This window comes from Panicum virgatum, chromosome 4K (assembly GCF_016808335.1).
Source record: "Panicum virgatum strain AP13 chromosome 4K, P.virgatum_v5, whole genome shotgun sequence".
Taxonomy (NCBI): domain Eukaryota; kingdom Viridiplantae; phylum Streptophyta; class Magnoliopsida; order Poales; family Poaceae; genus Panicum; species Panicum virgatum.
The window spans coordinates 23,561,597-23,578,421 of NC_053139.1; the positions used below are offsets into that span (position 1 = coordinate 23,561,597).

General features: G+C 49.7%; 1 protein-coding gene across 1 annotated transcript; it reads right to left on the minus strand.

Moving 5' to 3' along the window:
* Positions 1–612: 612 nt before the first annotated feature.
* LOC120703502 (auxin-responsive protein IAA21-like) lies at positions 613–4,238 on the minus strand. The gene is made up of 5 exons (XM_039987610.1): positions 3,673–4,238; positions 2,696–2,886; positions 1,987–2,128; positions 1,285–1,346; positions 613–973 (listed from the first exon to the last, which is right to left on the minus strand). The coding sequence occupies exons 1-5, from the start codon at positions 3,933–3,935 to the stop codon at positions 936–938; spliced, it is 696 nt and encodes a 231-aa protein (XP_039843544.1). The 5' UTR covers positions 3,936–4,238; the 3' UTR covers positions 613–935.
* Positions 4,239–16,825: the final 12,587 nt, after the last annotated feature.

Consider the following 16,825-nt stretch of genomic DNA (forward strand, 5'->3'; position numbering starts at 1 on the left):
TGTATGGTGTACGCACATCAAGAGTCCTGCAAAGAGAAACAAAAAAAGCCCGAATTCGCGGCGGTGACAAGAACAACCCTCGCTGAATTGTATTCAGTTTCCTTCCACCACCATCTCCTACTTTACTTGATGCTGGATGAATGATTGCAGGGAAGCCTACACCCTGCTTTCCAAAGACAGTATCATGACACCAGGAAAAGGATAACAGATTGGGGGGAAGGCCCCCACTAACACGAGCACTGATTGAGGGCCACTATTGACAATAGGCAGGGCACCACGCTTGCAGACTTCCAGTGCATGCTGCATAGAGACTGGAATGGATTAGACAGCAAAAGGGACTCTAGAGTTCTGGACCAGCTCACTTGGTAAGGTTTTGGATGCACAGAGCCAGCAACCGATGCGAGCAACTGAGCAGGTGCAATGGCTTGGAATAGGAACAGAAGATTTCTGACAGCCTGATGTGGTCTCCTAACTGCTGAATTATCAGGATTTGACAGTTCTGCGAGAACAGCTACGGGACGAGAATGATCATCAAGTTACAAAGAATGCACAAACAGTAATGCGGCCCTTCGAGTCACCGTGAGGGTTTTGCAAACAAACAGATGCTGGATCATGCGAGAAGTTTGCAAGCACAAAGCAGCACTCCAAAAACAGTTGGCAACTTACAGCATAACCATTTACAACAGAAAACACACTGTGACAGACATAGACATACTCACACATCTTATGTTTGCAATCTGACATATCTGAGTCCAAACCAAAAAAAAACAAGCAAAATAAGGGGAAAAAACAAAAACCATAGGTGTACATATGGATATAAGTAATCCCCTTCTCACATGTTAATTCCTTTAACCTTGAGGGTTTGAGAATGGGACCTTACAGGTAAGAGTAGAGTAGGATGAGGCTGTAGAGAGCAGAGTGCATTCATCCTTTTCCTAGTTACCGTTCTTGCTCTTCTCGGTTGCTCTGGGTGCTGCAAATATTAAGTAAACTATCGGATTACACACATATATGAAGTGAAAACAAGTTAATAACAGAGACTCGCTCCCTGATTCATGACCAGAAAGCAGGGTGAACACATTTTCACGTGTACGGTATATGGAATAGACCAGACCTAGTTCAAGCAAATTGGAAGTCCTAATAATTCTATAGAAAAGCTTATACAAGGTGCACTAGTGCAGACTGCAGGAACTGCAAGCAAGAGATTCTCTGATATGCCGCCACAGAAAAAGGCATGAACACTAGCAATACACCCATATTCAACCACATATTACTTGTACTTACCAAGGCCCACTGCATCTGAGCCCTTCATGATCCTGAGCCTCCTACAGCTGCCCGTGAACATTCTGCATTACAGCAAAATTTCAGAGATGAAGCAGCTTTATTTCCGAGGACAACACAGTTCCTGCACCCTTGGTTCAAGTCAAAAGCTCATCGGAATATGCAAAATGTTGGTGGGGCAGTAACTGGCACCCTGTGTAGGCCTATGGAAAATGTAGAATAACAAGGGTGTTAAGGGAGAGGATAACCTCCACCACTCCCCCAACAGGTAGGGATTCAACAGGTTCAAATTTGAGCTTCCCGTAGCATTTTTACTTTATTAATTGAAAACCATTAATCTCTCCCATTTCCTTTAGGAACAATAATACATGTGCTGATGAAAAGTGATCTACAAAATCTTCCCTATAGAACTTACACAGGACTGAGAGCAGCATATCAACACCCACAAACAAAGAACTTCAAAACCCAAAGCAGTAAACAGAACGTACTAAATTTTCCAATCTACTATAAGAAAAACAATATATCAATATATTTAACTATATAAGACAAGGATACATGGTGACGATGATAAAAGGTTTCACCCAAACATTATTTTTTTCAAAATACAGCTCAAATCCATCCACATTGCTAGTTCTCCTAGTTAATAAATTATTAAAATTTGGGCTGTGTTCGAGAAAAAAAAATTGGGCTAAGGAAATCACTCACCTCCACGGGACATCACCAACAAGCATCCAATCTCCATCCTTGTCCTTATATGTGAGCACAAGTTCGGTCCCATTTTTATGATCCATTAGTCGGCAATCAGATAATCCTTCTCTTCCTGATTTTCCATTAGATTCAATATCACCTGCAGGAATAGATACAAATTCAAGTACTGCTCCACCATATATAGAAAACCCCTCCAGTTCAGTCTTCTAACCAACATGGATGAACAAACAAGCAACGTTGCCACACTCTGCGCATCTCAAATACAACAGCAAGAGCATTTCTAACAAACTGCAGTTCAGCACAAAACGCATGAAGCACCGTTGTGCACGCCAAATATAGATTCTGTTTTTGGATGAAAGGGGATGATCCAAAACAAAATGCTTTACGCAAACAGCATTGTTACAAGCCATAGAAGATGATAGAAGGTATTGATACATAATGCAAGAGATATTGATGTCAGGGCAAGAAGGAACTAAGAAAATAGAAGCTTCAATTGATGTTCAATAGAAACACTGGTCCTTGTTCATAATAAATGTGGAAACGTGGTATATATGGATAGTAGATTTACATGTACTGTAAATACTGCATATCTTCAAGCAACAATTCATAGAAAAAGAATCAGTTAATAAAGAAATGTTATACATATACTAGTAGACAAAATCATAGTGCTGAGGAATGAAAGATCAGAGCCAACCCAAGAACTCACCAACAGTAAAGGAGCTGAACATTTTCTCCAGCGCCAGTGAGAGCTCTTTGTAGTTGCTGTACATCTTAAGGTCCACCTTCCTGAGGTATGGCGCACCATCCATGCTAACCTTGACATAGAGGCAATCCTGGTTCATCGCCATGGTGTTCTTTCTGTAGCTGCGGATTGGTGGCCATCCTACCACCTGTGCCCTGTTACAGTTATTCGAAAAGTCAGCATCCACGAAATATTGCTCTAATTTGCACAAATATATATAAAAAAAAACACAGCACAGCTTCAGCTGCAAATAGTTGCCGGATAAATGAGCTTGCAAGTACGGATCAGACAAACATTCCCAAATACTAATCACAAAGCATAAAGGAAAAGCAGGCTATTTGCACACTCGCTAACTACCTTGTTTCAGAGACTCTGGTACACTGGCATCAAGCAAATTGACAACAGACGTAAAAGTAATTCTTTTCACAACAGAAGAACTGAAGAAAGCCTCGTCTGCTTTTTCAGAGGAATGACAGGTTATCTTTTCCGTACAATGTTCTTCTTTGTTTAGCTAAAGAGGGGAACCTCTTATTGCACACATGCGCTGCCAGCCTTTTTTTTGTTTTTTCTGTAACATAAATAACTAAATTCACCAGGATTGTTCATTTTTAATCAGCAAATAGTGAAAAAATATTTTTGTTCGGAAGCTGCATGATTGTTTATTTGTTTTCAAGGGGAAAAAAGCCGGAGACAGATCAGACAAAAAAACAAATTAAGCAAATAAATAGGCATGTTACATAAAAATACGCCAAGAACATCGAGGAAGGCGCAACTTGCATATTTGTATAAAAAAAGAACAAGAAACTAACTAGCACTAAGAAACCCAATAAAAAAGAATTTTTTAGGAAAAAGAAACAGAAGAGCTTAAACTGCCACCACCAGGCCACCAATCCGCAAATCCACCATTCACGCACAGCAATCCGAGAGTGTGTTAGACGTACTTTGCCGCCGGAGCCTGCGCCTTCTTCTTGTCCTCCTCGTCGTCCGCCGGTTCCTTGCCGGTTGCAGCCGCGTCCCGCCGCACGATGGCGTCCGCGAATCCGCGCTTGGCCCCGCCCTTGGGAAGCAGCTCGAGGGTGAGCGGCGTCCCCGCCACGGCGTCGCCGCCCTCCGCGTCTTCCGTGCCCGGCAGCCCCAGACGTAGCTCGGTGGCCGCCGTCGCCGGCGACAGCCCGATGTAGTCCCGCTCCTGTGGAGGCGCCATGCCTAGCCAAACTTTACGAGCATCACCAAATCCTGGAATACTGGGTTCTTGGGGGAGTGAGGTGTCAGGAGGAGGGATGGGCTCGAGGTTTGTCTTGGCCGCTGGCCGCCGCTGCTGCTGAGCTCGTGAGTTCGCGAGTCGGGAGAGGGAGGAGGCAGAGGACAAGGAGGTGGGATGCCTTTACATAGAAGTCCTTGTAACTATGCTTTAAGGGCATGTTTAGATTATGGTTATGTTTTTGTCCTCTTCAATCTTTGCCATTTTTTTTTTTTTGGGGCAGCTCTTCAATCTTTGGCATTGGGATTTGGGAGGTAGAGCAGTGCAAGAATCAAAGGCGATAGGAAATTAGAAAGGTTCCGAATGGACAGTGTGCCACTGAAGCTGCTAGCAGTGTTTTCTAATTGCTTTTTTATTCGACACGTACAACTGTACAAGTGTTGAAGATTCTAATTCTACTGTGTGTGTGTTCTCCATTTTGCGGTATGGTGGTTTTTTGGGACTGATTTTTTAGTTTGCAATTTCCAGATTGTAATAGCTGCACAATCCCAATATGAAGCAAACGGCTAGACCGCTAGAATGCAGCCTTTACTATTTGTTTTCTACGATCTGCAGCTGAAACAAATAAATGGGCATTTAAACGCGTCAATTTTAAATAGTAGTAGGACAATAGGAGGCTTCTTTAGTTGGAGACAAAACTGCAGTTCGTTGCCGGTAACCTGGCCGATAAACATGTTTCACGAATATAATATATATACTCCTCCGTTCTAAATTATAAGTTATTTTAATTTTTTTCACAAGTCAAAATATTTAAAGTTTGATCAAATTTATACCATTTAGAATACCGCACAAGGATCGTTAAATTATTCATTAAATAGTATATATATTTGGTATTATAATTTTTCTAACTTTTTTATAATTTTGGTTAAACATAAAAATATTTCCGCGCTCTTTAAGAAAGTTAGGATGACTTATACTTTGAAACAAAGTACACCCGGAAAAAAAGAGAAAGTACGCTGCATGAGATAACCAGATCGAGGAACTTACACTAATAAATTATTACCATCACTATACCAAACAAAACGACATTATTTTTTACCTCGCCGTTGACGCGTCGCCCGCCAGACGGCCAGAGTCGCAGACAAGGGAGCAGTACGGGCGAGTAGGACTGGACACGCTGGTTGGATGGCCCGACGCGGAGACGCCACCGGAACGATGGAGCCCCAGGCCGGCCCGGCAGGCGGTCAGCAAACGCCGCTGCCGGCGGGCGCCCGCAGGCCGCAGCCGACAAGGAGCGATGGGGGACGGCGACACGCGCGCGCACCCGGCACCACGGGGCGACGGCGACGCGGCACCGGCCGCCCATGCCCGCGCCTGCTGCCGCCGCCGCCGTTGTCTCCCGTCCGCCCCGGCCCCATGGTCGTCCATGCGACGGCTAGCAGCTGACGGGCACGCCGTCGGCCAGACGGATTAATGGCGTCGGTCGTCGGCTCCCGTAGTCCCGTGCACGTGTGTCCAGACGGGACAGGTGGGTGAGGAGTGGGTGGTCACCACCGGGGCGCGCGTGCGCGCGCGCCCGGCCGGCCGGCGGGACCGCGCACGTGGCCTGGCCCATGGCGGCATGGCCGCTGCTCGATCGATCGACGGATGCTGTGCACAGCCAAGCAGGCGTCGCTCTGGGCGGGCCGCGGGCGTGATGAGACGCGAATTGGATGGGATCGTCGTTGGCGATCCACCGATGGGGATCCCATGCATGCTGCACAGCACAGCATGTAGGTGTGCGGTTGCTTGCAGCTCATGTCGTAGTACACTACTACAAAAAGAGTTGAAAACAATTTTCTGAGGCGGGCACACCCAACCGCCTCGGAGGTACCGTCACGGTAAATGAGGATTTTCTGCCGCCCACCTGTGTTAATGGAGTAAAAAACAAAAAAGAAAAAGAAAAGCCCGGCCTGCCGAGCCCATCTGGGCTGCCCGCGCAGCCCGCCGCCGCAGGGGCTGCCGCGCTGCTCCACCGCGCCGGGGCCGCCACGCACCTCCGCGCCCCGGCATGCCTCCGCCACCGGGAGGCGTCCGTGCCCCCGCGCGCCGCTGTTGCCGGTCGCCGGGAGGGGCCTTGCCCCCGCGCGACGCCGTCGCCGGGAGGGGGCCCCCTCCGCGCCCTGCTCGGCCGGATCCGCCGCGCCGCCGCCGGTGAGGGCCTACTCCGTGCCCTGCTCGGCCGGATCCGCCGCTCCGCCGCCGGGGAGGGCCTCCTCCGCACCCTGCTCGGCCGGATCCGCCGCGCCCCCTCCACGACCAGGGCCGAGGCCGCGCCGGAGGAGGCCACCGGCGGCGGATCCGGCCCTGCCACGCCGAGGACCGGGGCCCCGCGCACGTCGTGCCTCCTCCACGCCGTCCACACAGGGGCGCTACGCCGGCGGGTCCACGCCATGCTGCGGGAGGGAGAGGGGAGAGAGGGAGGGAGAGAGAGAGGGAGAGTGAGGCGGTGGAATGAGGGGAGTACCGCAGACCTAGGGTTATGTTTGTTTTATACTCTTTTTCAGCTATTGGGCACATTTGGGCCGCGTTTGGACTTGATCTATTAACCGAGGCGGACCATTGTAAGGTGACCGCCTCTGAAAATAGAACTATTAACCGAGGTGGTTACTTTAATGTTGACCGCCTCGGTTAACCTATTTTGCGAGGCGGTTTTTTCTGACCACCTCGGTTAATAAAAAATGACCGCATCGGTTAATAGAAGGCATTAACCGAGGCGGTTTTTAATATGCCCGCCTCCGAGGCAATTTCAAAACGCCTCGGTTAATGAAATTTTATAGTAGTGAGTAAGACGACGTCCCAACTGACCTGACCGAGGACATGGATCGGATCTTCTCAGCTGCCGTGCATGCCAATGCTGCGTCGATCACGCATGACACACAACCTTAATTCAGCTCAATTTGTTGAGGTAGGTTTCTAATTCAGACAGTAGTAGTTAGTGATAATAGTAGAAATTGGTGTGCTATAACGTGTATGTAGATGATGATCCTGCAAAGAAGACAAAGCACGTTATGGTCTCAACAAGATATCATAAGAGTTGAGAGTATCGACGATGTGAAAGAATATAATCAGTATGATCAAATGAACCTCTTCACAGACCTACCACAGAAGATAAAAGTTATAAAAGCAAGCATCAAAAAGGACGGCAAGCCATGAGCATGCAAAGACGACTAATCGAGAATTGTTACCACTTAAATATATGCAGCTAATATCTCATGCATTCATATATTTTGAAATAATTATAAATATGAGATATATTAATGTGTAAAAGTGATTGTAATATGTCAGGCTTACTATAATATTTTGTTTTAGTTATGTTTAATTTTTTAAGCATATTGTAGCTGTATTTAATAACAGTTGCAATCAATACATATAAATTGATATTTAATGACATACAAATTTTAAAATATTCTAATGTGTTTTCTTTTTTTTTTGATATAATAAAATTTGATTTATTCATTATATACACTTCAATTAGATTTTGATATTTTTCTTATGTTCCACGTCACAATATACTTGTGGTAAAAATTTCACATTTTTTTAAAGTGTTATGTTATTTTTATGAATTAAATGAACTTTCTATATACATTTCTTATGATATTTGTATGGAATAAATTTGAAAATCATTTGTAGGGGTGAGTGAGACTCCCACCTCGCCCGCTACATATCTTTTTCAAATTTATTTTAAAATTTTGTTTAATTCAAATAAAATAGCAAAATACATCAACAACGTGAAATTTTTACCATAAGCATGAAAAACATAATTAAACACGTTTAGTATTTAAGAGTGTGGAAAACACAAAGTTAGCCTTAGTGTGACTTAGGTACACAATATGGTTTCAACTCTTTTATTCCTTATATATACTGCAATTTGATTTTGATATTCTTCTTATGTTCTACCTATTGCAATATACTTATAGTAAAAGTTTTACATTTTTGAAGTGTTCTGCTATTTTTATGAACAAAATGAATTTTTAAAAAAATTAGAAAATCATCTGTAGAGCTGGGTGGGGGCCTCACCCACCCCTACAAATCGATTTTCAGGTGCGGGTGGCACCCCGAACCACCCCCTGAAAATCGATTTGCAAGGGCAGAAGATGCCCCACCCACTCCTATAAATGACTCTCTCTATATATACTCATCCTTCCAACACTTACAAAATTTTCGAGTTCGTGGCGAGGACGCCGTGAGCCTGCCCTAAATTTTCGAGCTCCTCCACACGCTCCCGCTCCGGTCCGCCGCCACCACCCCGCGGCCCCCCGCTCGACGCCAGCATCGCTGCTTCGGCTTGTGCACCGGCTTCCCCCGTGCCTTCGCCCCGGCCCGCCGCCACCAATTTGGCTCACTGCCGCCACCTCGCAACCACACCCCTCCCTGCTGGCACCGCCACCACCTCGTCCTCCCCAACCTCCAGCGCCTCCTCCATTCGCACCGCCGCCTCATCCTCCTCGTGCACCAGCGCCTCCCCTCACCTCAGCCCCGGCCCCCCGCCGCATACACCCCAGTCCACCACCGCCTCCTTGGGACTGCCCCTTCCCCACCGTTGCCACCGCACCTCATCTGCCCGACCTCCCCTCCGGCGCCTCCTCTGCATGCCTCGCGGGATCTGTGCCGCCACCCCGAATCTGCGGGCCCACGCCTAGCCGCGCCGAGCTCGAGCTTGAAAGTGCATCTAGGCCCCTAAATTTATTTTGGTGATTCTTGATAATCACAATTTGGGATATGATGCTTTCAATAAGATGTGTGCAGGAATAAATGAAAATCTTCAAGAAGAAGATGAAAAGAAGGCCCCCAATTCAAATTCATTATATGGTGGATTCTATCGGAGTTTTAATTCTAATTTTTGGTTTGAAATTGAGTATAGGATCACCGTACTATCAAGGGGGATGTGTTTGATTGATCTAGGTCGTTAAAGTGCTTTATTGACATGAATTACATGCATGAGAGACAACCTTTACACTCACAAAAACAAGTTGCACAAATGTTTCTACACTGGCCGAATGATTCGGCCTGCACAGCCATTTTGGCTCTGTTCACGGCCGGATGATCCGGCCCCTGCTATTTGTGAGCGCCCAAACCTCTCTGTCCAAGTCCGGATGATCCGGACCTAGAACTCTCTGAGCGCCTAGTAGTCTCTGACTCCGGATGATCCGACCCTATGCCGGATAATCCGGACCTGGGAGTTTTCGAGTGTGTTATAGCCTATTCTTTTACCCATCCGGATGATTCGAGGCTACCCCGGATGATCTGGAACCCACAGAAAACACACATAACGGTCCTGCGGGGGTGGGGGTATAAATACCCCCTCACCCCCCCCTCATTTACTCCTCTCTTCCCTCACGACCAACCCAGCTCCAAAAACATTCATTCCTCCACTCTCCTCCATCCAAAAGCTTGATTCTTGCAAGGATTCGCCTAGGGATTGAGAGGAAGTGAGATTTGGAAGTTGGTGTGTGAGCACTTCGCGAGCTAGCACTTATTCATCTCAAGACGCACTTGAAGCAACCTTTGATTCGTCGATTCACGTTTGTTACTCTTGGAGCTTTGCTCCTAGACGGTTAGAGGTGCCGGTGAGCTCCCATTCCTTTGTGGTTGAGCCTCCGGAAGTTTGTATTACCCCTTCTCTTCGTGAGAACAATAGTAAGTGACTCAATCCTCCTACGTGGTTGATTGGGCGAGGAAAAGGGGTTATAGGGCAACCCTGCTCTTTGTGAGCACCTCAACGGAGATGTAGCTCCTTCGTGGAGTGAACTTCAGGATAAATCTTGTGTCTCCTTTACATTTGTTCTTCATATTGTTCTTGAGCTCGTTTTGACCCGATCTACTTTTTAGTAGCATATCTCTTGTGTAGAACTTGTTTCCAGGCTTGTTTACTTCATTTGTCAACTTTGTATTCAAAGGAAATCGTCAAAAGCTAAGTAGATTTCAAATCTCGTACAAGATTATTTCTTGCTGTCAGATCATCCGACCCTACACAGGATCATCCGGGCCTGAGAAGGACCAGAAGATCCGACGTAAGGCCAGATCATCCGACCTGATGTTTTTCTGCCAAGTTTTTTCATGAAATTTTTAAACAGGCCTATTCAACCCCCCCCCCCCTCTCTAGGCCTAGTGTTGATCCTTTCAGAGCTCTGCGCCGCCCCTGCTAGCCGTTGACCGCCTGTCTCCGGCCACCTCCGCATGCCCCAAGGCATTTATAGGTTCGTCTCGACTTTCTCTTGCTACTCTCTTAGTTCTCCATTGCCACCGACGAGTCTAGTCGCCAGATTGTGGCCTATCGAGACCTTCCCCACCATAAAATCCGGCCAAGGGCCACATTACAAAGATTCAGATCTTTGTAATACAAAATGTAGGGGCCGCAACGTCGACGCCCCTGATCCTGCGCCGCCTCGTCCGTGTTCCGTCTCGCCGTCGCCGCCTGGAGGTTGTGTCACCGCCGGACCGCACCATCCGCCCTGCCACTGATCGCACGCACACAGGGAGCACGCCGGCACATGCACGCCGCCCACGTGCACAGGCACGAGCACACCTGCTCGCACGTAAGGCCACACGGGACCGAGCCACACCGGGCCTGGAAGGAGCCGCAGCAGATCCCACCACCGTAGACGCGTGGGGCCTCCCTGTTAGAAGGAGGGGGAGGAAACCTGCCCGTTGGCCGGAGCTGTCAGTGGAAGAAAGGAGGAGGAGAAAAAGAAAAGAAGAAGAAGAGAGAAGAGATGGGCCGCCATCTTTCCATCGGCCCGAACCAGCCTAAGTCGAACCGAGCCGGCCTTCAAGCCATGGGCCGAGCCGACATCCCGAGCCGGCCCTTTTTCCCTGAGCCGCCAAGCTGAGCCGTCTTGGGCCGACCGAGCCGGCCTGATGAATTCCAGCCCCGTACCAAGACAAGCCCTTTCCTTCTTCTTTTAAACCCGGTGCTGACACGTGGGCCCCGCCCATCAGTGACACAGTGCTGCTGACACATGGCATGCCCAAAGGCTGCCACATGGCGCGCTGTGTGATTTTCTTTTTTTGTAAATCATTTATTAATTTCAAAAAATGATTTATTTTTGAAAATTCATAATAAATCAACCGGAGCACCGAAAATTATGAAACCGGTTTCATAATTATTCTAAAATCATGCTCTACGCTTTATAGTAGGTTTTGTTGTGAGTTGGATCTTATTTGAGTAGTTTTGTGCATCTTTGCACTTTAGTCCCTATCTCTATATGTAATTATGAATAGGTCCCACTGCCGAAGAGTCGAACGACGACCAGGACTACCGGGAGTCCCAGGAGTTCTACGAGGAGCCCTCAAGTTCACTCCCACATATAACTTGAATTCCTATTAAGCATTGCTTGCTAGAATTGCTATTGCTTTACTTTGTGTGTGAGATGAACCTGCATGGTCTATTTGTTTATCGTATTCCTTGCATTCCTATGATACCTTGATTAATTCTTGAATGCTTTAGCTACCATGAGAGCGAATGGGTATGGAAATCCGTGATATGATAGTCTTGGCATGCATGAAGATCCACCATATGAGGAGCCGGTGATTAGGGCTTTTTAGTTGGGGGCGAACGACTGGCCGGGGATGTGAATTGGGCACATCCTAAGGAGCACCTGTGGCGGGTGCGGGACGAGGAGGGGCATACTTGTTATGGGTGCCCAAGGAGAGGCGATACCTATTATGGGTGCCTTTGGCGGTGACGGAGGTACATCCGGGTACCTCCCAGCTGAGTAGTTATCTCCCGACACGGTACCTACTCGGCCAGGACCACTCTGCATGACTACCCTGCATCAGGATCAAGGTGCGGATATGGATTCCGGATATCTATGTAACAACCCGAGTAGATATCCTCCCTTACTTGTAAACCACGGCACCTGACCTATAAAGGCGCCGTGAGGAGACCCATAGAACAAATCTGATCATTCATCGTCGTCTAGCTCATACAATACACAAAACACAGGACGTAGGGTATTACGCTCCCGAGTGGCTTGAACCTGTCTAAACCCTAGCATCATCTCGCAACCATCTAGCTCTTGGCTCCGGAATCCCCCCTTCACCTACAAATCTACCGCTGGGCATACCCCTGGTGGACTTGCCGGATAAGCAATCCGACAGTTGGCGCGCCAGGTAGGGGAGATTTCTCAGGAGTCCTTGCAGCGAGTTCGATGGCATCAAGATCCGGCGTCTTCTTCTCCACCAACGTCAGCATCCAGATGCAGGCCGCCGCCAGATTCTCCTTCACCTTCGGTAGTTTCCCGAAAACTACGGTTCCCCGGAACCCACCCACCAGTCCCTCGAGCACCGAGAGCGGCAACTCCACAAGCGTCAGATCCGATCTAACGGCGCAGAGCTCCATCGTTCGTCGAGTTTCTGAACTCGACATCAACGATCCTCCGATCGTTCGCCCCAGGGCAACACGTCGCCCTGTTATCTCCAATACCGATCTAATCTCCAGAATAGATCGTGTTACCAGATCCATCGCCGAGTGCATACAACTCGGCGAGGGCATGCTGGGTCATCCAGGCGACTTGGCCATCGTACCACACGGGCTCCGCAACAACTCTGTGGTGTACTCGGATCAGGTCCGAGTACGTATGGGCAACCTGCGCATCACCGAGTTGGATCAGTCCAACTCGGAGCAGATCCAATCTGATTCACCCTCACCTTCTGAGGCTGAATATCAGGTTGCAGTGTTCACCCTCCCACCCAACCACAACTGCCCTGACGGCCGGCGTCACATCTCAGTCGTCTCGCTGGACTCCGAGTCCTTCGACGGCGAGGAAGACCAACAGCGGGCGGATCGCCTTCACCGCAATGCTCTTCGCGCCGATCATCGGGCCAATGAGGAGGTCATCCAGCAAGGCGAAGAAGATCTTGAAAACGCTGAGTGCCGCAACCCCCGGGTTGGGCGAAGGCGTGGATCTCCACCAGGGCCCAGGAACCTCGAAAACGAGTTCGTCCTGGACTACGACAGCCACGAAGTCTTCGCCACACCATCAGCCAACATGGCTGCTGTACTCCAGGTATTCGAGGGTCTTCCTCAAACTCCTGAGATTGCAAAGGCCCGTGCTCGTCTCCACGTTGCAGCAACTCAGGCTCAAGGCCTGAGGAAGGAGTATTCAAACTACCAGGCATTGTCGAGCTCCAACCGCTCGGTACGCCCCCATCGCCGCGACGAGGAAGTCAACTAGCCGGACCTTTGCGACCGCCTCGACCGCCGTGATTTCGGCCCCGCATCGACAACCGTCATCGCGAACGGGATGACGCCGAGCGAGAACGACGTCGTCGCTACGACGAGGAGCATGGCGCACCTGACACCAACCGCAACAACCGCGATCGTCGACCTCGCGGCAACGACCACAACCCGGCGGACGACCTCGACGGCTTCTCCGCCTTCTCTGACAGGTTGTGAGCCATCCAGTGGCCCGCGACCTTCAAACCGGTCGGCATCGAGAAATTCGATGGCGGATCTGACCTCAAGATGTGGCTGCGCACCTACTCCATCGCCATCCGAGCTGTGAAGGACAACAACGATATCATGGTGGCATACTTCCCGGTGATGATGAGTCGCCAGGCGCTCAACTGGCTTGAGTCTCTCATGGCCGGCACGATCAACAGCTAGGAGGATCTCTACACCACCTTCGTCCAGTACTACCAGGCAGCCTGCTCGGGTCCCAAAACCAGATGGGATCTCGGCAGCGTCACGCAGCTTCCCTCCGAGTCCTTGTGCGACTACATCAAAAGGTATTTTGCTAACCGTAACACAATTACGGTGGTTGATGACAGGGATGTGATCTACCACTTCCACCAAGGCCTTCATAGCATCGAACTATGGAGGAAGATGTTTGAGAACAACCCCAAGACCGTCTCCGACATGATGGCCGTCGTCAACAAACACGCCGACATGGAGGACGCCGAGCGCGCACACCCACGCCACAAGGATCGCCGCGACCCCATCGATCGTCCTCGCCAAAGGGACGATGACTCAGTGCGTCTAGGCTGCGATCATCCTCCAAGGCCCGAGAGCGCAAACGCGGCCCCGACAACACCGTCGCCGTCGCCGACCGGCCCCAGCAGTGCACCTCCCTCGACTAGGAGGAGCTTGACCGGCTCCTCGACGCTAAGTGCCCCTGGCACAAGGATGCCAACCACATGGCGCGCGAGTGCCGTGCCCTCTCCAACAGCGTCACTCCAGAGGAGCCTAAGCGACCAAGGCTGGACGACCGCGACAGGCCGGGTAGCTCCAGAGGCTCCCTTGGCCACGGCCGCAGAAACCACTCGCCCAGGCGAGACGACGACAACGTGCAAGGCAACAGATCACCCGGCAACTTTCAGGAGGAAGAACAGGTGGTCAACATCATCTTTGGAGGTTCCAGCGCGCCGTCCTGCCGGCGCAGTATCAAGCTGCATAGCCACAACGTCAACTCGGTGTTCAGGCAACCGGTTGAGCCCTTTCTCTGGTCGGAGATCCCGATTACCTTCGACCGACGAGACCACTGGGTACACCTACCCAAGCCGGGTGCTTACCCCCTCGTGGTGAACCCGGTGATCCGCCAGATCCGTCTGGCCAGGGTGCTCATCGATGGAGGTAGCGCCCTCAACATCATCTTCGCCAAGACCCTGGAGGACATGGGCTTCGACATGACCAAGCTGGTCCCTTCACCACCATGCTTTCTATGCCATCATCCCGGGTGCTAGCTCGATTCCAGTTGACAAGGTCACCCTCCCGGTTACCTTCGGCACCCGGGACAACTATAGGACGGAGTCCATCATCTTCGAGGTGGCGCCGTTTGAGACCTCCTACCACGCCATACTTGGAAGATCAGCTCTCGTCAAGTTCATGGTGATCCCCAACCACACGAATCTTCTCTTGAAGATGCCGGCTCCGAACAAAGTCCTCTCCATCCGCGGTGACATCCAGACGTCTCACTCTTGTCAGACGGAGAACATCAACACCGCCGAAGCCATGGAGAGAAGCAACAACTAGGCCCTAGTCGCCCAGGCGGCCAAGGACCTCGCGAAGGATTAGCTTCGGATTCCTTCCAGCGACTCGGCGTCAGGGTCCCAGCTGCACCCCGACAGCCAGACGAAGGCAATCGTCCTCAGGGAAGACCACCCCGACAAGATTTCCTTGATCGGGGCCGAGCTCGGTTCCGCATAGGAACTCGCGCTCACCTCTTTCCTCCGCGCCAACTGGGACATCTTCGCATGGAAGCCCTCTGACATGCCAGGCGTACCGAGAGAGGAGGCTGAGCACTCCTTGGATCTCAACGAGAAGGCGCGGCCTGTCAGGCAACGGCTGCGTCGCTTCACTCAAGATCGGAAGGAGGCTATTAGGGTAGAGGTAACCCGGCTCCTAGCCGCTGGTTTTATTCGAGAAGTCACACATCCTGGCAAACCCAGTCCTTGTAAAAAAGATAAACAGTGAATGGAGAATGTGTGTTGACTATATAGATCTCAACAAACACTACCCTAAGGATCCCTTCCCTCTCCCGCGTATCGACCAGGTTGTTGACTCAACAGTTGGGTGCATACTCCTCTCTTTTCTTGATTGCTATTCAGGCTACCATCAGATCGCCCTGAAGAAGTCGGATCAAGAGAAGACCTCCTTCATCACACCCTTTGGGGCGTACGGCTACAACACCATGACGTTTGGCCTCAAGAACGCAGGCGCTACCTACCAGAAGGCCATCCAGAAATGCCTCTAGGGGCAGATCGGACGCAACGCCGAGGCCTATGTAGATGACGTCGTCATCAAAACAAGGTCCTGTTGACACGGATTTTGGCCTTCCCCTGCATATGTGAAATGGCCTATAAATAATACCAAAGATTGAATATTTAAATATAAAAATGAATATCCGTGTACACTGATTCAAATGCGTGTACACGGACGTAATATTGTTCATGTTTAGCATGATAGAGAAAATCATAGCCTTGGCTTGGCAAGGAAATTAAATAATGGGAGAGCATAATGAATCATGTTTGCGTATGTGTAAACATTGAAATATTTATTTGGTGCTTATATAAGACAATCAAAATGGAAGTCACGTCCGTACAAATAAAATAATTAAAATACACATGGCTACTCGGTGCCTCTAGGCTGATCAAAACGGACACGTATATTTGCCTCCACGTGTGGCGTGCCCATGGAAGTGCTAGGCCCATTAATTAAATTATGGTGTCCAGTAAATATAAATTAAAGAAACTAAATTATTTGGTGCCTGCAGCTCAGCACCTGCACGATAACCAAGTTTGAGGCGTGTGGACTTGTTGCATGCGGCTGGTCCCAATGATCAGATATTGCCCACGTGAATGGATAAATACATTAACGCGTCAAGTTTATTTGATTGGTCCACAAATCAGTCTCGAAGCTTACCTCTCCGGTAAAATAAAAAGAATAACTCATTGACCAGATCCCTCGGCACGGGACGCACGTCGCTGCCTCGCCGGTTGCGCGCGCACGTTCGCGGCGCTAGCGCGTCTGCCGCTCGAGACCTGCCGAAGCAACTGCTACTCCCTCGGCTTTATATACGGAGCCCTCGCGAGCAGGAGAAGGCCGGCCATTTTCACCATCGAAGCACCCAGACCGTCATCAATTCAATCACCGAGGAGTATTAGCCAGGCTGCCAAAAAGCACCGGCATACTCCCGCTGATCACCGACGAGTAGCACCAGCGAACATCGTCAGGCTGCCCGGCGTGAAGGTCAAGCAAGCTCCAACATCGACCAAGGAGAGAAGGCCAAAAGGCTACTGCGCTCTCCATCGACGTCAGAGAAGGAAATCAAGAGCGGCGCCAAGTTAACTGCGGGAAGGTGAGAAACTCCATCGGTCTCTCTTCGGATCTCCTTTTATCTTATCTTCATCAT